Below are 18642 nucleotides of genomic sequence, written 5' to 3' on the forward strand. Positions count from 1 at the left end.
TACACATGACAAAGGGATTCCGCTAAAACGTCTCGCATTAAAGGAAACTTTTATCCCTCCTAGGAAATCTCACGGATATATATTATCGGGAAACACGATTCTATCCTCGTAGCTACCATGTCTTTTCTTAGGAATAAGCACTTACATCGATAAGTCCAGAAGTCATATTCGTCGTCGAGGCATAATAACTCGTGCGGAGTTGCTTGTTCCTGATCGGAGAGGGCTATTTTGATTTGGGTGTTCCAATGGGCCAGCACACCCTCCATCCTCTTCACCAACTCCTTATCGGCGCTACCCTCCTCCACGGTGAACTCCCTATTCTCCAGAGGTACATATATCACGGTTAAGCCCAGCATTTTGTACGTGAGGTCCGTTAAATTGCATAGAAAGGTGTCCAGTTTGGTGCAGAAGTCCGCTTTCACACATGTGTTTCGGTGCGATTAAGGAAGGGGGAATCCAAGAACGTGACAGGACACTGAGAAACCTAGTTATCGCTGTTCCCAATATTACCATTTTTTTTATATCGCCCGACATCTATCACATGGAATTGCGGGCACACGACCGCTACGTTCCCGCTGATGGAGATTTATTGAACTGAATTGCTCACGGTGCATCGAAATGATCGACTAGCTTGTCATTGTCACATCAATTTATAATCGGTGCGGGCAATTGTGTAGATCTTATCGAAAATACAATAATCGGAAAAAGTGGGAAAAAAAGATTGCGACGATTTGAATGACAATAATTTGCTTAAATCTTAATTAATATTGTGAGAATATTCAAACGTTGTATTACATATCTTTTATCATTAACGATTGCATGCGTATGCTTCCCTTTGAATCTCATAGAATGAACGATATGTACATTTTTCTGTGAAAAATATTAATCACACGTTTATATAGACTGAAAGATTTAAATTACTAATCGTAAGATGAATTAATTACGAGCGAAATACCTTGCGGAGATGAAAAAACGGTACGGAAACGAGGTTGCTGAATGTACAATTAGCAAAGCGACGCTTCGATCAGGTTAAAACCCGCTCAGGATCCATTAGAAATAATGAAGTGGCTTCCGTCCGCGAATGCAATGCAATCGTTTCTAACTCGACAGCGGAGTAATCCCGTTCGCATACGTAGGCAAACATCGACGCTAGATTTACCAGCGACGGTGAGTTGTGCAGTGCATTTAGCCGAAAATTATGGTAATAATAACTTCATGCAATTCCCTGGTGTGTCCCCGCTTTTCCGTCGCCCGTGCCGCGGACGGTCCGGAACTTTGCGTCGTGCGTTGCGGTAACGGGATTGCAGTGCTAAAGTTGGAAATTCAGTTGGTAGTGTCATCACGTTAGATTGTTATGACCTTAAGCCGGAGCAACTATGGACGATCGCGATGATCGCCCTTGGCATTGTAGGATCGGTTCGCCATAGTTCCTTTATCACGAATTGGCACTACAGCCACTCATCGATCACTTTGTATGCATACAGGATTATCGTACTATCGTAACAGACACCTAAATTAGTTAGACAGCAACATTTTCAAAGTTTATCGTGTTTACTGACTTATAGAAGAGTGTCTGTTTTGTAAATTATTGTGATAAATTCTAAGATATGAGAAATTATAATAATTAAAGAGGCATTTAAAAGTAGTATATACTTGGGGAAGAGAGCATACTAATTATTCGTGTTATGTGACGAAAAATAAAAGGATTAGGCTACATGTAAAGTTAACAATGGCAGAATATCCGGAAATCCAATTGCCTCGATTGGATTGAAATTGAGTTCGCAAAAATCGATCATATATCAGTATATATCATGGATTGAATCAACGGATTCGAACGGGAGATAAAACGCACGATGTGTCCCCTGGGCGTCCTTCGGCAGTGGAGCTTTTTAAACGTACATTTAAAATCCGCGAAAAACTTTAAATCACCGCCGACTGCAAAATCAACCGGCCGCGGGATTTGAAAGTTAAACAGAATTTACATCGCACGACGAAGCGCGGTCTCAAGTGGGTCACTCGAGGATTCGCAAGAAGACGGGATATCACGCCTATACCCAATTAAAGTTCCGCAACTCGCGATCTGTACACGTACATTATTTGCCGAAACAAAAAGAAAAATAGAAGAGGTTGAAAAAATGAGAAAACTTTGCAAGCCTTTCTCCTTGGGGCCTATCGTTACGAATCTTGACGAATTCGCGTCCTTCGGTCTCGTGCCACTCTGCGCAGAACTTTCCGCATTATTTGCGCGAATTAATTGGATACTTTGACGGAAGTGCAATAACACAGACAGAGAGATAGCGAAAGAGAGCGAAAGGATACTGTCCGGCCAAGTTTCGATTGTGAAGAAGATCGGCGCAAATACGTTCTGAATGACGTCCAGTATATGGCTCTCCACCTTGTCGTTCAACGACCCGAAGAGAATGCGCTCGCGAAAGTTCCCCGGATAGAGAATCTCGTTGGGCTGTCTCACGAAGTAGGTTAACTCGTGCACGGGTACCATAGGAAATGAAAATTCTGTGGTCAGGTCATCGTCTACGTGATAGACGCAGAGGACCGGAATGCTCGGGTCGTGGAAGAACTCGCGGATGTCCATATCGCATTTCCACGTCCAATCGCTGTCCGTCAGACCCCTCAGCGTCGTCATATCCTTAACACACCGAATCTGAAAAATAGTACCGAGTTTTTCCGAGTCCCTGCTCTCGATACAAACGCACGAATAAATGTTTCTTTGTTTTTACTTCAGAATTTTACTTCAGAAAATACGCAATATTGTTTCAATATAGAGGTTAATCCAAATTATTTAAATATAGTTTCTACAATATAATATCATCTGCTATTTTTCTGGTGTAAATATCGAGACAAGTGTTGCTGTAAAAATTAAAAATATTAAAAAATATTAAAAATATTAAAAAAATTAAAAATATTATTTAATCTTAAAAAAATTATAGATTTGATTTATAATATAAATAAAAAATATTATATATATATAAAGTCGGCAGAGAGACGCTTAATTTATACTCACCAATTCGTTCAATTCGTCCGTCTTGTACATCGGAAGCAACTCGTCCATATCCTCCTCTTCTTCACCTGCAACAATTTCGTTCTGCTTGACAATCTCCACCGTGATAGATCGCGAATTCTGAAAACAGAATTCGATCTCCCCGCGCGATGCGTGTCCGCGTTCGCTGAAAAGGCATTCTTTCGTAACTAATAAGGGTCATTGCGAAGAGGAAACAAATTCCAGGGGACGCGCCGGCCGTTCGTTAGTCGTCAATTGAAGCGGCGGCGCGATGGGTCCTCCTAAATCCGCCAGCCAGATTAAATAGAAGACATTCGTTTTAAGGGTCTCTCGTTCGTCCCGATGTCATTCCTCGGGCCGTTTCGATCCCATCCCGGGATCCATCGTCGCCGCCCGTTCGCCATCCGTGCCTTTGCTCTTGGCAATCTAATAGGAACTATAAATCGCAAGTAGAGCTAGTAAATCGACGGAAGAGGAAACACGTCGCGTCGCGATCGAGAGACGCTACCGTAGGCCACGTTGGAGCGATTTATCCTTCCGCTATGATAGCGGACATTATGCAGATACGACGATGTCTTCTTTCGCGACATACAGCGACTTATCAGTCTCGCGTGTATACTTTCTCGCGGATATTGTCGCAAAATATTATTAAGTAGTTGTTAAACTTTATCGTGCTCAGCACGGTGAAGGAAAAGTCATAAATAGAATCAGACGATTTGAATGATAAATTCTAGCAAGATGGTAAGAATTAGTATTGATTTATTCTTTTATTATATTATTTTAATTGTTTATTAATAATATCTATTGTTTATTAAAATAATAATGAAGTTCTTACGTTAAAATATTATGTACAGCAGACACCATAATTTTAAAGAAAAGCTTCAGGATACGATTTAGAGATTGAAACATTGTTATTTGATTTCTTTTCTTTTTTAATGCAAGGAACGCGGTCATTCTGTCGTACGGATAATTGAATTTACGCGGTCTCTATAGATTAATGTGAGATCAGATAGAAGGTTTTTTACCGCAGTCGACCGAGGGACAAAATCGCTGTCCTCTATCGTTTGTAACGTAACTTGACGTTAATTGTTTGCGGATCACGGATTTGTAGATCCTACAAATTTCTTCCCGCGAAGAAGAACAGATTCTTCGGATAATAACGTTAATTCGTGGTAGATAGACGTAGCTACACGTAGCTAGCTCTCATACAGATTATCGGTTTACCAAGTTTACCTACTTTCGCGGATCGTGCAAGTATCACGAGAACTCGCGGGAGGACGAATTAGCTTCATTTTCGCCAGCGAGCGGCGGATGCGATCGCAGAGAGGGGAAAATGGGGGAGGAGTCGAAGGGGAGTAAATTGCCATAATTCCGGGGACAAATTAGGAAGCGGGCAATCTGCGCGAAATCTGCGAATGATCGATTAATCGCCGCAAGTGGCCGGCTTACGCGCGATATATTATAATTTGTGAAATAGAGATTCGGGATTTGTTAATATACCGAGCACTCTCGACGAGCAATTGTACGTTCCATTTCTCTCTCCTTTTCCCACTCTCGTATACACATCTATCTAGTCTTTAAAATTATTGCGGAATTTATGATTATCGAATGCACTCGCGGCATTCAGCGTACAAAGCAGCCATTGTAATTGCAAATTGAATGCGGCCATCGCGTCGAATCCATGTTCAAATTCGAGCTCGTCGCTGTCGAGCCAACTTGCTTCAAATTAGCTGCATTATATGGTTAACGTGGTCGTTATTATTGCCGCCTTGTTAATATTTGCACAAGTATCGAGGAAATTATACGGTTGCGATTTGCGCGAACTAGTAAATAAATTAAATAAATCCGTCCATGCTTAATTAATCAACGCCACGCTGTAATGAAGTATTCAAAAATTTATCAGTAGAACGTATCAATCATGGGATGTCGCGCCTAGTGATAACGGAATTACGTACATCATGACTTAGAATATACTGGGAAAAAATGATGCAGTCACGCTGAATAAAGCGGATAACCTCGCCATCGAGAATCGTGTGGAAAACGGGAATATTTTAATATTCCCCTCACGAATGTTGCTCGTGTGTCATTATCGATTCCACGAGTATCTTTCAAAATTTAATGGGGGAATTAAAGGGACCTGCACGGCGAGATTGTACAAAACAGAGGTTGGAAACGATGGTCGGCTCGAAGATGTCGAAAATAGAACAGGCGGAGTGAAAGAGAAGAGCTGTGAAAAAGGAGCGGAAAATCGCGAGAGTGAAGAAACTGGAAAGAGGAAGAGAGAAAGAGAGAGACAGAAAGAGAGAGGGATGTGGATGCGTTTAATATTTTTCTCGTAAATCTTACTGCGCCTTTCCGCTTCATCGCTGGACTCGGCGTCCAAGTACTCTCGGTGTGGGTCCGGGGGCGGCTTATCTTTAACTTTATTTCTTCGTCTTTGCATTTTATTGACGGGGTGGCCTGCCGGCGTCGTCACCTCCCTCACACGAGCCTGTGCAGCTGATTTATGCGCCCGGTCCGACTGTTACGGTACCGAATCTTTCAGCGTTTTCGCCGTAGATATCCTCAAGCATCGTCGCGAAGTTGCTCGAGAGCAAAAGGAATGGCCTCGGAGGTAGATCGGCTTTTCGACCGATCGTTCGTTGTCGAAGAGGCTCTCAATATCTCACAAGAAATATCATCGGTAGTTGTTTATATAAGATCGAAAAGATTACGCGAGAAGAGAAGTTGCGAACCATTTTGCATCTATTTCATGATAATCATTATATACGGTAATTTATCGTATTTATCGATCTCTAAAATTTATTAAAAACATGGCGACCATTATATCAACAATAATATTACATGTATAGAGAAAAGAGAGATTATAACGTTATTAATTTTTCACTTTGAGCAGTGTACTTTTGATGTATTAAACGTATACTTATTTATTTATTATTATTAAGTTATTTATCTCTTCTTATAAATTGAAGCTTCAGAAAGCTGGTGAAAACTTTCCACTTCGTTACATACATTACACGTCCCGGTGAGCAAATCGCGGAACTTCAGTTTATTAGGTTCATTGTGGTCGCTTATTCGTTAAAATTACGTGCATTACCTCATTTCAAAGCTACTACCTCATTTGCGTTAGAGAATAATCACGTGCATTTTATGCATGAATAATTGCTGCATCTGTTATAAGACCGGATAGTATTAAATGCATACGGGGCAATCTTAATAACGTAAAAAACAATTTCTCTCCTGTCCTCGATTTCGTATAATGCTTTTAGGATATTAAATATAGTAAGATAAAAAACAGTAATAAAGAAATAAATTTAAAAACGCTGGCATAACAGAGTGCGATTTAATGGATAAGCTTTTTATTAATCAAGTTTAATTTAAACATTTGGATAAAAAAATTTAAATGAATTCCCATAAATATATCTAAATTCCATATGTATTATTGCTGACAAAGTTACCTGAATAAATTTGTGAATTATAATTTACTAAAATGAATTCGTGAATTATAATATATTAAAATGAAGTTAGTAAGAATAGGAACTTACGAATCTAATTATTAATGCAACTAATTGCATATTAATAGAATTTGCTGGCTTTTGAATAAATTCATTTCCATAGCTCGATAATATATTATTATAAATATATTTCTTGGCTAATATAAAAATGTTTATGAATGATTAAAAAAAAAGTTTTAACGTTTTCGATTTTTTATCGCATTTTGATGAAAAATATTTTAACAATGCACGCAGAATTTGAAAATAAAAAAGATTTTTACATGTATTTGAAAAATGTTTTTTTAAATTAAGATTAAACTTTGAAGCTCGTTAAATGGTATAAACAATGATAAACAATAGTAGAATTATATTGTATATGTTCAGTAAAAATTAAAAAAAAAATTGATACAAAATAATATATTATAAAATGTTAATAATTTTATCAAATTAGATTTATAATATTAGATTTGGATGATGACAAGGTTATTTTATCATAAAGAAGATCTGTCTTTAATATGTTGGATTGTTTTTTGCAATTCATGTTTCTCGTTCGTAAAAGATAGATGGGTACTTTTAATTATTTTAAAATGTAAGATGCAAGCATGCAATCTCTTTTATCTTAATGCATTTTGTATGCAATTTCTTTTATTCTCCACATAAACCGTAAATCCGAACTATTTTTTATCACTGCCCTTTGATGCAGTAGAGATGGACTACTGTATTGACTACTGTACTGTACATATGAAAATATCGTAAAGCAATGACTGTTCCAATGTGTATCGATGAAATATTCTGATTTGGCTGTATGAGTCATGCTCACTGGTACGTAATCCTGCGTAACGCAAGAGAGGGTCCATCCGCGGACGCACATCCGGTTAGATCGATGGACGAGCGAAAGGAGAAATTGCGCCCGTTCAGTTATGGAAGGGGAACGTCGATGGAACGAGATTAAAAGAGGCGAAGCTACAAGATTAAAAGGCAAAGCGGTACCTACTCCGAACTGAACGGCGTCGGTTGGCTGCTCGCGGAGACATTTATATTCCTGGGGAAATCGTTATTGACCGATCAGTGAATCCGAATAGCTTTGTCGTACCGTTCTCCCCTTTCTTTATTTCGCGCACTCTTCCACCGGAAAAAAAAAACCGAGACAACGCGTGAACATTGACATCTGTCTCGCCAAGGGCTTTGTCACAATATCCATCGTATCGCTCGCTACGAATCGCAATCAGAAAGTAATCGTCATTTCAGTAATTCACGTATATTTTTTCTATAAATCGATAATATTTTTTCTGTAAATTGCTAGTATTTAAATATATTTTTTCGCCATTGAAATAATAAAAACAAATTTCGAAAGTATAAAAAGTATAAAAATATTAGACAGATCCAATAGCCAGAAATTTAACGCTAGATGCAGTTCTAAACAAAATACTCTATGACCCTATGTTTTTGAAATTAGACGAAGTATTTACAATAGGAAGCTCCAGCTTTAGCGTCACAATTTTCTTCACCGATAGCTCAGCGACCGTAATAGCTGTCTAAAGTTTTCTCAGAAATATGGGCCAAAACGCCAAAATATACCTATAGACTATACAGACCGGAAAGCGGAAATTGAGCTAGAACACGAGACGAGTTTTGCCAGGAAGAACTAGTTATGAAATACGATGCATCTCTCTCTCTCTCTCTCTTACGCTCGGATAGCGAAGATGGGAAGTTTACGTGAAACTTAATCGAGTAAAACAGATATACACATATTTAAACATATCCACAGTAACTGCTAGAAATATATTTTCGACAAAGTATGTATGCTTTTGCATTTTAATTTTTACTATATTTTAAAATACAATATAAATATTATATTGTAAATATAGAAATTAAAATATAATTACAAATTCTTTATTTATTTTAATATTTGATGTATTTTATAATAGAGAATTTTTGATAATTGATAATTTTGATAATTATTAGTAACTATAAATTTTCATTAATTGAGTGAAGAAGATCTTAAGTGAATTATATCTACCATTTGGCAACATAATTACAGTAGCGTAATTTTTCAATAATCAGTTCTCGTCGATGTAACATTACATTTTCCAATTTGTAATGCTTTTATTTTATTTTTTCGTTGCATTCAAAACTCATAAATAATTATTTAATATAAATTATTAATCTGCATCAAGCTTTTATGGATTCAATATATACATACATAAATGTGTAAAACAAATAATGAGTTAAAAAGACAATATAATTAAAACAAGTAATGAGTTAAAAAGACAATACAATTTATTATAATTACTTACAATTTGTTGTACCTATTGATGTAGTAATAAGAGAATTAATTGTATCTCTGATAGTTATATAACGTAAAAATACGGTAAAATATGCAATTAGGTTGATGTAACAGCTTCATCAATTTAAATTATAAAATGTACCAGCGCGAATTTCAAGAGGCTATCTATAGTATATTCAGACAAACTGTTCTCTCCCTATTATTTCGATCTCCGGCGTACAAAACATAATTAAAAAAATATGAAATAACTCGAGCAAACTTTCAATTATTACTCACCGAATTAATTAACATCTCAATATTTCTATTTTTAACAAAACTGAGTCGATTATCGAAGTAGAAGCAACGATTGTTATTGGGGGCATCCTATTTGCTCACATTGTGGTTGCCCACAACTATTTATAACGATCAGGTATAGGATTTTTTCATTAGATTTATCAATCAGAGGGAGAACTCTTTTAATTGGTAAATCTAATGAATCGGAGCATAAGCAATAGTTATTCTTATCATACATGCTAATTAAATTAGAAGTAATTCGAAGTTAAATCTGACAGAGACTTCTAGTTGATTGCAAATACTTTTTAGTAACTTTTTCTGATAATTATAAAAAGCTCCAGCATTTCTCTTTTTTATTGTCATTTTTGGTAAAAGAGGAAATACTTTTATTCCTTATGATACATAGTAAACAAAATAATCTCGTTTATAGGTGCCAGGTTAATTTAATTATGAGATAGTTATTTTTACGCAATATTTGGGAGAGAAAGAAAATTATTATATTGTATGAAATAATAAAATTATTATTATATTATATAAAATAATAAAACCGTTATTATAATATATAAAATAAAAAAGTGTTATTATGTTATAATATATAAAATAATAAAGGTGTATTAAAACAGAACGTATTTTTTTATGATGGAGGTGTAAAATTTCTAACGAGTTTATTCTTTCACAGCAATATACGTTTAAACTTTTGATATGTTGCAACAGAAGATGCATTGTATGATTTTCTATTTATAACATATATTTTTTGGAGAAATTGATGAGATATATATTTTTCAGAAGAAAAATCGATCGGGGAAATTAGTCTCTACGTTTTCCATCGAGTCAAGTACGAAATGCATCTACAACATCGCAACGTCGATAATGAGAAATTTATCGAGGTGTGAAAACGCGCGGTCGCGCTTGTCGATACATTCGCTGTTATCGCGGCTTTATATCCCGTACATTCTCCGACAGCACTTATGGGGGAGTAATGTCTGCGTCTCCCGATTCGAATTTCGATTTAGCGCGTTTCCGTGAAAGAGCGAGTAATAGATGTGTACTAGCCTATGTACTATGGCCGAACCACGCCGGTAGGTCCACGGTTGTTTGTCGACGAGAGGTCGGCGTTCCCGCGAACACTTTTCTTCGGCAATCAATTGCTCGCCGGACGAACGAGAGATTTTCTCGAGTGCTTTCGCTGTCTCGTGCACGTTGGGGTTTTCCGGCGTCGGTTCGATCAGAACACGAAAGGAAAACTAACTGCTTTTTCTCGCGCGCCCTCGCATCTGATGAAAAGCCGGTTTAATCGTTTGCGTCCCGTCTCTCGCGACCCTGCTCTTCAAAAAATTAGTACTCGTACAACGAGTTTTTAAAAGGTGAACGGAATTGTTTGCCTAGTCTTTCGCAGAATCGACGTTTTATACGAATTATTTGATTTATATCCTTCTACAAGTAGTTATCATAAAACGATAAAATGATTCTACACGTTAAATATAAATCATTTTTTCTCTATCGATAAACAATTTATGTTTTCTGTCAATAATAAAACATAAAACGTTTAATTAACAGGAGAACTATTACATTGATATACATATACATTATTACTACTTTCAGTATACCATCTTGTTGAATGGTTTCATATTTCACGGTTGATGAAGACAGTTTTACACGATCAGAAAACTTCATACACGATCTGTCACGTGCTCTATTTAATATTATAAGTTGAAGTAAGATGAAATATATACCTTGTACAAAGCATCAGCGATCCATCATACAGAGGCTGTCGCGCATCATTTGATAGATCGTCCACTGAACATCTGACATGATAATGCTCCTTAAATGCGCGAAGAAGGTTTTGACTCCCTCAATTCCGCAGAGTTCATCTGCTGATGTATGCGACTATCATCGTACAAAGTAATAAAATCCGATAAAACATCGTTTTACAGTTGCATATAATCTCATTTAAAAGAAAATTATTGAAAACAAATTTATAAGTAGGTAAATGAGAAATGCATAATATTATAGAATTAATCAATCACATACCATGATTTCTATTATAATTAATTTTTATTATATTACATTATCGAGAATCTCTTATTCACTCATTTTTAATTCACGCTGGCTGCAAAGTGCACTCGAATAGTTTCTTTCAATTTGTTAGATTAATTCAATTTAGGATTAGTAGTTACATGCATGAAGAACGATGGATTCTTTTAGAAGATTATATTTCAGAAAATTTTATATTTAAGATTATTTTTATTTTTTATCTTTCCTCTCTCTCTGCAATTTTCGTTCTTCCTCTTCAAGCATATATGGAATATTACGAGTGATTGTTTTTTTTTATTATTTATGTCGACAGTTTTATTGAAGATTTTATCCAAAGAAAACTGAAAGATTTAAAATAATAATTTTTTTGAATTTTTCAAACAATTTTTTATTTTTGTCTGTTACAAATTAATTAAAATCTTCTTCTTTATTATTTTTCTTAATTTTTAATTTTTCGTAAAATTATTATTATGAAAAAAGATTTACATTTTTAAAAGAGTAATTTTTTCACTAAATTCTTCTCTCTATATAAAATTCTTCGTTTCAAGATATTGTTGTTTTATGAATGATTCCGCGCTATTTTTTCCATGTCGATTCTTTTATTCCCGATTCGATAGGGGAAGTTTTATGTAACGTGTCGAAAAAATAATTTCCGTTACGTTTCAAACGTGACGCACTCTCTTTTCCCGTTTGACACGTGTCGAAATTTTCTTCGTGACCGCGGAAAGATTTTTCCGGAGCAATGTTAAGCCGGTAATGTGCCGGACGGTGCATAAAACACATCGTTTTATGACGTGGTGGGGCACGTTAAAAGTGCTGCGCCGCAAGGGTGATACAGTAACGAAGGGGAGAAAGATTGAAAGAACTTTGCGATCGCAGGAAATTGCGCCTCTGTAGAAAAGTTTGCCACGCTGGCTGTCGTCAGACGCGTAAATTCGCCATTATTGAATTCGACGCGGAAAATTTCGTCAGAGCTCGCTCTTTACAAGAGAGCGGATTACACTTCCGAAGGTTACAGGAAGTTTAAAATAGCTGCGCCGTGCCCTGGTTTAAAAATAAATAACTTCCGGAAATTCTATCAAGCGAGAGACTTCCCAGTTTCTTGGCGCTCTGATGTTTACCATCAGTGTTAAGTAAATAAAATTCGTGAGAAATGCGATTTTTTTGTTTCTTTTATCGTTTGCGAATTTTATTCGCAAAAAGACACGGACGTAATATTATTATAGAGATGAAGATTAATCATCACTTTTAACGTCGCCGGATATTTTGCTTTGAAAAGGAATATATCGCTTCGTTTAAACTCTAAACTGTCGATTTCCGTTGCAATCATTTCCCATGAATTACTAAGCGGTATGCACGGACATCGATATTTATGAGCAGGTCATTCGTTGCGAATTCATGGAGAAGGTTTCCATGACGGCACCGTGTACAAGAGAGAGGTTCAAAGAGATAAAAGGGATGAAAATGTCAAAAGGAACGAGGGGTTGAAATCTTGTCACTTTTAGCGATGGCGGGCGGACGCGAGGCGCGGGTTGCAACGAAATAATTCCTCCTGGGATCTGCATGATATCTCTCTTCGTTGCGACGCGTTTCTTGCTGGCGTATGTGACAGTTTAAATTGAGTCTGCGTTTATGCTTTTTTCAACCTACGATTTTCTAAAATTACATGCCGCAGGATCATCATTATTATGTTAATGATGGAATTATAATTATTATATTAATTTCTCTCTCTGGTTTTTTAATATATATTTTATTTTAAGGAATTATTCTTATGAGATCACTCATTATTTTTTATGTTCTCTCTTGTCTTTACGAATACTTTAAAATTTTATTTGTTTTTCAAAAGATTAATTTTGTTTCTAGACCATATCTATGCTATGATACATGTACATATTGCTTGTTATAGTCAAAATCTGGCCAAAATTAAATTGCAATATTGGTCACTGATTATTCTTCATATTAGTCACTATTAAATTTTTCGAAAAGGAAACATGTTATGTGCAATTTATTTTCAATGATAATAGTAAACTTTTGTTGTGTATTGTTTTAAATATGAACGAGAGAAATACACCGGAATTTTCAAGGGTCACACGAGTGATCGCAAGGACATCGCGTAAGGAATTACAAATACAATATACTGAAGAAGTACGATGAATTTGGATGAATAAGTTTGTTTAATTATTATATTATTGATCGTTTATAAGTCTTATATTTAATAATAGATACGACTATTGAATTGATAATAATAGTTTATATTTATGATTGCAGAGCATGTTTTCTGCAGGAAATTTAATCCACAATTGTGTTCTCGATAAAGCAGGAAAAGAGCTGAAAATTGGAAATCAAAGGAACGATTACTACTCGAAGTGTTACAATTTGGTGAGTAATTTGATTTATTATTGTCGGCTGAAGAGGCCGCATATATATGCTTTCTGCACTTGGCGTTGAATGTGGCTATTTATAATAATGATTATAAATTTATATTATATATTAGAAATATACATAGAAAATGAATTTGATTATAATAATAATAGAATTATTATTATATGAAAAGTATCATAACTGTATAAAAAATATATACCATATAAAATATTAAAATACTATAAAATTGAAATAGTTATAATAATTTGATGTTATAGTAAAATTAAAATTGTATGTGATATAATCTAATAGCTAAATTATAATAAACTTATAAAGTGAATAATTTAAAACTAGAATAAAATTAAGATATAATATATTTTTTTATGATATATAATATATTTATGATATATATATATATATATATATATATTTCATAAATATATATTTATATATATATATATATATATATATATATTTCATAAATAATCTCATTATTATTAAATTACAAAAATGTTATAATGATGTTATAATTACAATGATGTTATAATAAAATAATTTTATTAAGTTGAGCATAAAACGGCTACATTTAATACTAAATGTAAGTTCTAAATATTTAATTGTTTAATGCATGAAAATTCATAATTAATTATTTTGAAATATATTAAGGATAATATATATAATATAAAGATCGATGAAATATAGAGATATAATTCATTATAATGTGTATTGTACAATAAAGTATTTTTTTAAATAATGCTATAATTAACAAGCATAAACAGGAAATAGATCTGGAAATTGTGGGCATGAGCAAAATGTAGACTTCTAAGCTTTTACTTTTCTGACAGCCTTTTGTATTTAGTTCAAGAGCATTTTGCAGAAGAGAATTGCATTGCTCATTTGTGAGTTTTTCATTTCCTTGTTATACTAATAAAGATAAAGTAAAATTACTTTTGTATAGAAAGAACCATATTCTTGCTCTCGTTCTTAATCGTTCATGGTCTTACATTTTCCATATTCTCAATATGTTTTATTCCAGTAAACAAACAAATACGAGTCCATCTTCCTTTACACAGGAAAGTCTTTATTCTCTACTGTTGTCCCAAATCGTTTTAGAAGCATAATTCTCGATCGTATTTTCTTTATATTTTCGACGTATGTATTTATATGTCCATTAATAATAAGTTGTCGTATTTTCTTTATATTTTCGACGTATGTATTTATATGTCCATTAATAATAAGTTGTCGTATTTTCTTTATATTTTCGACGTATGTATTTATATGTCCATTAATAATAAGTTGTAATGGGACCAGGCAGTTGAACAAATTTCCGGCGTTGATTATTCTTAACTGATGATAAAAAAAAAATTAAAGTATAAATATTTATTTTTTTTCGAATAAACTATACTTGCAAACGCGAATCTTTTTTAAGATATTATTAATTTTTGTTTAATATCTTTTTAAGACTAATGTTTTCACGTTTCTTGTCTATTAAAAAAATATTATTTTTGGAATTTTATTATTATTACCATAGTTCGGATATCCGGAGAGAAATTTAGAAAAGCATTAGCTTCTCTTTCGAATTTTGATTTTTTTCATGGAACGATCGAATTTGAAAGATATTTCTCCCTCGTCTTCTTCAACACAGAAAAGGATCAGATTGTAAATAAGGAGAATCCGGTATTACATACTGGAAGACCTAATAAATCAAATAGATTATGCAATAATTTTTTCACTTCTGAATCGATTTTACAATCATTACTCAAAGCCAGACTTAAATTCATCTGTAATTTAATTTGTTTTATAAATTCGTTATACATTATTACAATGTCTCGATTTAATTATTTAATTCAATTAATTGCGTTTTATTAACCTCTAAAAGTCATGATTTCAAATTCTCATCAATTAACATATCAAAACCGAAAAATTCGAAACAATTCGAGAATTTAGGAATGCTTAACTTAGGATTATTAAATTCACTAAACAAGAGATTTTCTGCCACAGAATCCAATCAAAATACCGTGATTGCTCGAAGTATTTTCTTAATTGTCTAAACGTCTATTTACATCCTATGTAAAGATGAAAAAGTTATGTATCATTTCAATTTTTTTAACCTTCATACAAAATTGAGTAAGGCATTAATTAAGAACAAAATAAAATAATTTTTATATATATAATACGTGAAAGAGAAAGAGAGAAAGAGAGAGAGAGAGAGTGAGAAGCTACAATACAGTTCAATTGTTCGCGTAAGTTTACAAATTATTCAAGTCGGTATTTACTTCATTAAATGTTGATCTGACCGAATCGCTTAAAGTCTCTCCTCTGCAAGGAAACATGTGTTTCGTATCAGCATACAAAGTCTTTCGTAAGCCTGCAAAATAGAGAATCGTAGCGATTCTCTTCCATAAAGCAATTCTCTTCTCTTCGGAATTATCTGCTGTTATAGCAATACAGGAGAGGAGACAAAACATATTAGATATTCAGATATTCCTATCCTGCTATCGGATACCAATAATCCGAATCGATGCGAATATTCATTACACAATTGCAATACGTGTATAAATACGTGTATAAATTGTATTGATTTTAGAAACAATTTTTCATATAAATATATATACTGTCACTTGAACTTAATTTTAAAGTTAACTTTCTTAAACTTTCTGTTAACGAACGTATTATTCAGGTATTCAAAATGATTTGAATATTAAAAATTTTTATGTGAACTTTTATATTTTCCGCCAAAAATAAAATACAAAGGGTTATTCGGAAATTCCTTAAAATATAAAGAACCAACGATTTTAGAAACAATTTTTCACACACACATATATATATATATATATATATATATATATATATATATATATATATTGTCACTTAAACTTAATTTTAAAGTTAACTTTCTTAAACTTTCTGTTAACGAACGTTCAGATATTTATTCAGATATTCAAAGTGACTTGAATATTAAAAATTTTTATGTAAACTTTTATATTTTCCGCCAAAAATAAAATACAAATGGCGTTTTATTCGGAAATCCCTTAAAATATAAAGAATCAACGATTCGATGATCAATAGCAGCTATAAAGAAACTGTTGCAATGCAACGTATCGAAAATAGGAGATACTTAGATATCTATACGATAGATGGAAAGGTGAAAAATTATGCATTACAGAATAAAAATAAATGGCAGAGATATGCACAAATATACAGCTCAGATAAATACTATCACAAGATAAAAAACAAAAATCGTACTTTAACTCCTTGAATTGTGCGGTCGCCTGTTATTTCGTCTGTTATGGAAAAAAATATTTGGAAGATAACCATATTTTCTATTCGCCTCCTCGCACAGAAACGCAATAGCTGCTCCCCCGCCATCGTGTTGTGATTGCGTTTCCGCGCGTTTCATACTTCACGTATCCGTACCTCTCTGTTGACAGAATAGCATTGTACACCGCGTGCGTTCGACCGTACCCTCTTTTATCGCAATGCATCGCGCGATCTTTTATAGAAATGGCTGTTTGCAAAATTCATACGCCGGGGGTTTTCGCCGATCAACGCGTCGAAATGTACGCGATCGCACGACCATCTTCCTTATTCACCTTATTGCGCTGGAAATCGATGACGCGAGTTTGAATCGCACTTGTTAGCATACGCCGTTTCCCCATCGTTCTCTGCGAATCCGCGCATCGTTCATTTCTGCAAAGTCTCATCTATTTCCGAATATTACGTGACGCGCCATCCTGTTCGTACAAGAATGAAGAATCTCGGAGCAGAGCGATCCTGAAATAAATCTAGCCTGAGAGGAGAGATCGCGCCTTTATACGTATAAAACACGACGGACATTCCGATAATCGCGCATCCGATGTCGCGTTAACGAGAAAGCGTTGATCGTCGCGCGATTAAGCGTCTTCGTCTTCAACGTGATTTTTATCGCCATTGGAAAACGGAACTGTGAAATCGCTACCCCCCCAAGAAGTTTCCGATAGAGGTGGCGCGTCGAAGGAAAACGAGCGATTTAACGCCGTTTCTCTCGGTTATTATACTCGGTTATTATACTCTTAGAACTTGTATCTTTTTGATTAATGCAAGAGACATGAAAACTTTTACATAAGACGTAGAAATTCTCTATAATATATTATCAAACGTCAACAAATGTCGATATTTTTAAATCATCGTTGTTTTACGCAACGCTTTTAATAGTATAATTTTTTCGTATACATGTCTCTTTTTACTATATTATTTGGATCCGAGAACATGTACTTTTACTGCGTTTTGTTAATTTATATTAAAAGTGTTCTCGTCTAAATGAATTTAATGTGCAGTTTTATTCACTAGTTATATTTGCATATATACAGAGTGTCAGGGAAACTTCTTTCCAAAAAAAGCTCTTGTAGCTTTCGAGAGCTTTTTAAAACACTATAATAAAGTATTTTTTCATTTTCGAGTTATTAGGCTTGAAATAATTTCTTAGTTTTTACATAAACCATAAAATATATATCTAGTAAAATATTTATTTTTCGATTATCTTACCTTAATACTTTTATGTACAAAATAATGAGAGAAATCAATTGGTGTAAAGAAAACGCAAATTAATTGTTTCGAAGAAAAAATATGTAATTTGCAATTAATTACATATTTTTTTCGAAACAATTACGTGTTTTCTTTATCCTAATGGATTCCTCTCATTATTTTATACATAAAAGTATTAAGATAAGATAATCAAAAAATGAATATTTTACAAGATATTTTATAGTTTATGTAAAATTAAGAAATTATTTCAAGTCTCATAACTCGAAAAGTGCTCGATGAAAAAATACTTTATTATAATGTTTTGAAAAGCTCTCGAGGTGAGCTACAAGAGTTACAAGCCTTTTTTGAGGAGAGATTGCCCTGGCACTCTGTATATATCTATTCTTTTACGCTATCGCACTTTCATTAAAAGCCATCACTTTTCGTTAACATCTGCTGCATACAAGATGTTGCTGCGTGTGCAAGGGAGTTATATATAAGAAGATATGAATAGGAGCCAAAGTTTCTTGCGTGCGCGAAATTCGCGCGTATTTCTTTCGACATTATAATTGATTCAAACGTTCCGCACACAACAATGTTCCGCATGTGCGCAAAATGCGCGGATGATAAATTCACCCACTTTAATCATTCACGAACTCGTCACATACATA

The 18642-nt window shown here is 34.1% G+C and overlaps 2 protein-coding genes across 2 annotated transcripts in view; both read right to left on the bottom strand.

Annotated features, from left to right (window-relative positions):
* The window catches only part of LOC105247916 (dynein heavy chain 2, axonemal), a 39704-nt gene extending 39348 nt beyond the window's left edge, over positions 1 to 356 (bottom strand). Inside the window, exon 1 of the mRNA XM_025412539.1 lies at positions 146 to 356. Coding sequence (XP_025268324.1) covers positions 146 to 356 — 211 coding nt within the window. The remainder of the gene's footprint in view (positions 1 to 145) is intronic.
* A 1692-nt stretch (positions 357 to 2048) lies between these two features.
* On the bottom strand, positions 2049 to 5462 carry LOC112639237 (dynein heavy chain 2, axonemal-like). Its single transcript, XM_025412540.1, has 4 exons — positions 5366 to 5462; positions 3023 to 3087; positions 2320 to 2662; positions 2049 to 2080 (listed from the first exon to the last, which is right to left on the bottom strand). Exons 1-4 carry the CDS (start codon positions 5460 to 5462, stop codon positions 2049 to 2051), a joined length of 537 nt encoding a protein of 178 aa, XP_025268325.1.
* Positions 5463 to 18642: the final 13180 nt, after the last annotated feature.

Source organism: Camponotus floridanus, unplaced genomic scaffold, assembly GCF_003227725.1.
Source record: "Camponotus floridanus strain SB8 unplaced genomic scaffold, Cflo_v7.5 scaffold52, whole genome shotgun sequence".
NCBI classification, from domain to species: Eukaryota; Metazoa; Arthropoda; class Insecta; order Hymenoptera; family Formicidae; genus Camponotus; species Camponotus floridanus.

What these genes read in the sequence shown, in the direction of transcription:
- LOC112639237 (XM_025412540.1), bottom strand. Translation starts at nt 5,462, where the DNA reads ATGCAAAGACGAAGAAATAAAGTTAAAGATAAGCCGCCCCCGGACCCA. An exon ending in CGATGAAGCGGAAAGGCGCA is followed by an intron (nt 3,088 to 5,365) that starts GTAAGATTTACG and finishes AAATTGTTGCAG; the next exon opens with GTGAAGAAGAGGAGGATATG. An exon ending in AATCGAAACTTGGCCGGACA is followed by an intron (nt 2,081 to 2,319) that starts GTATCCTTTCGC and finishes GTACGTGTACAG; the next exon opens with ATCGCGAGTTGCGGAACTTT.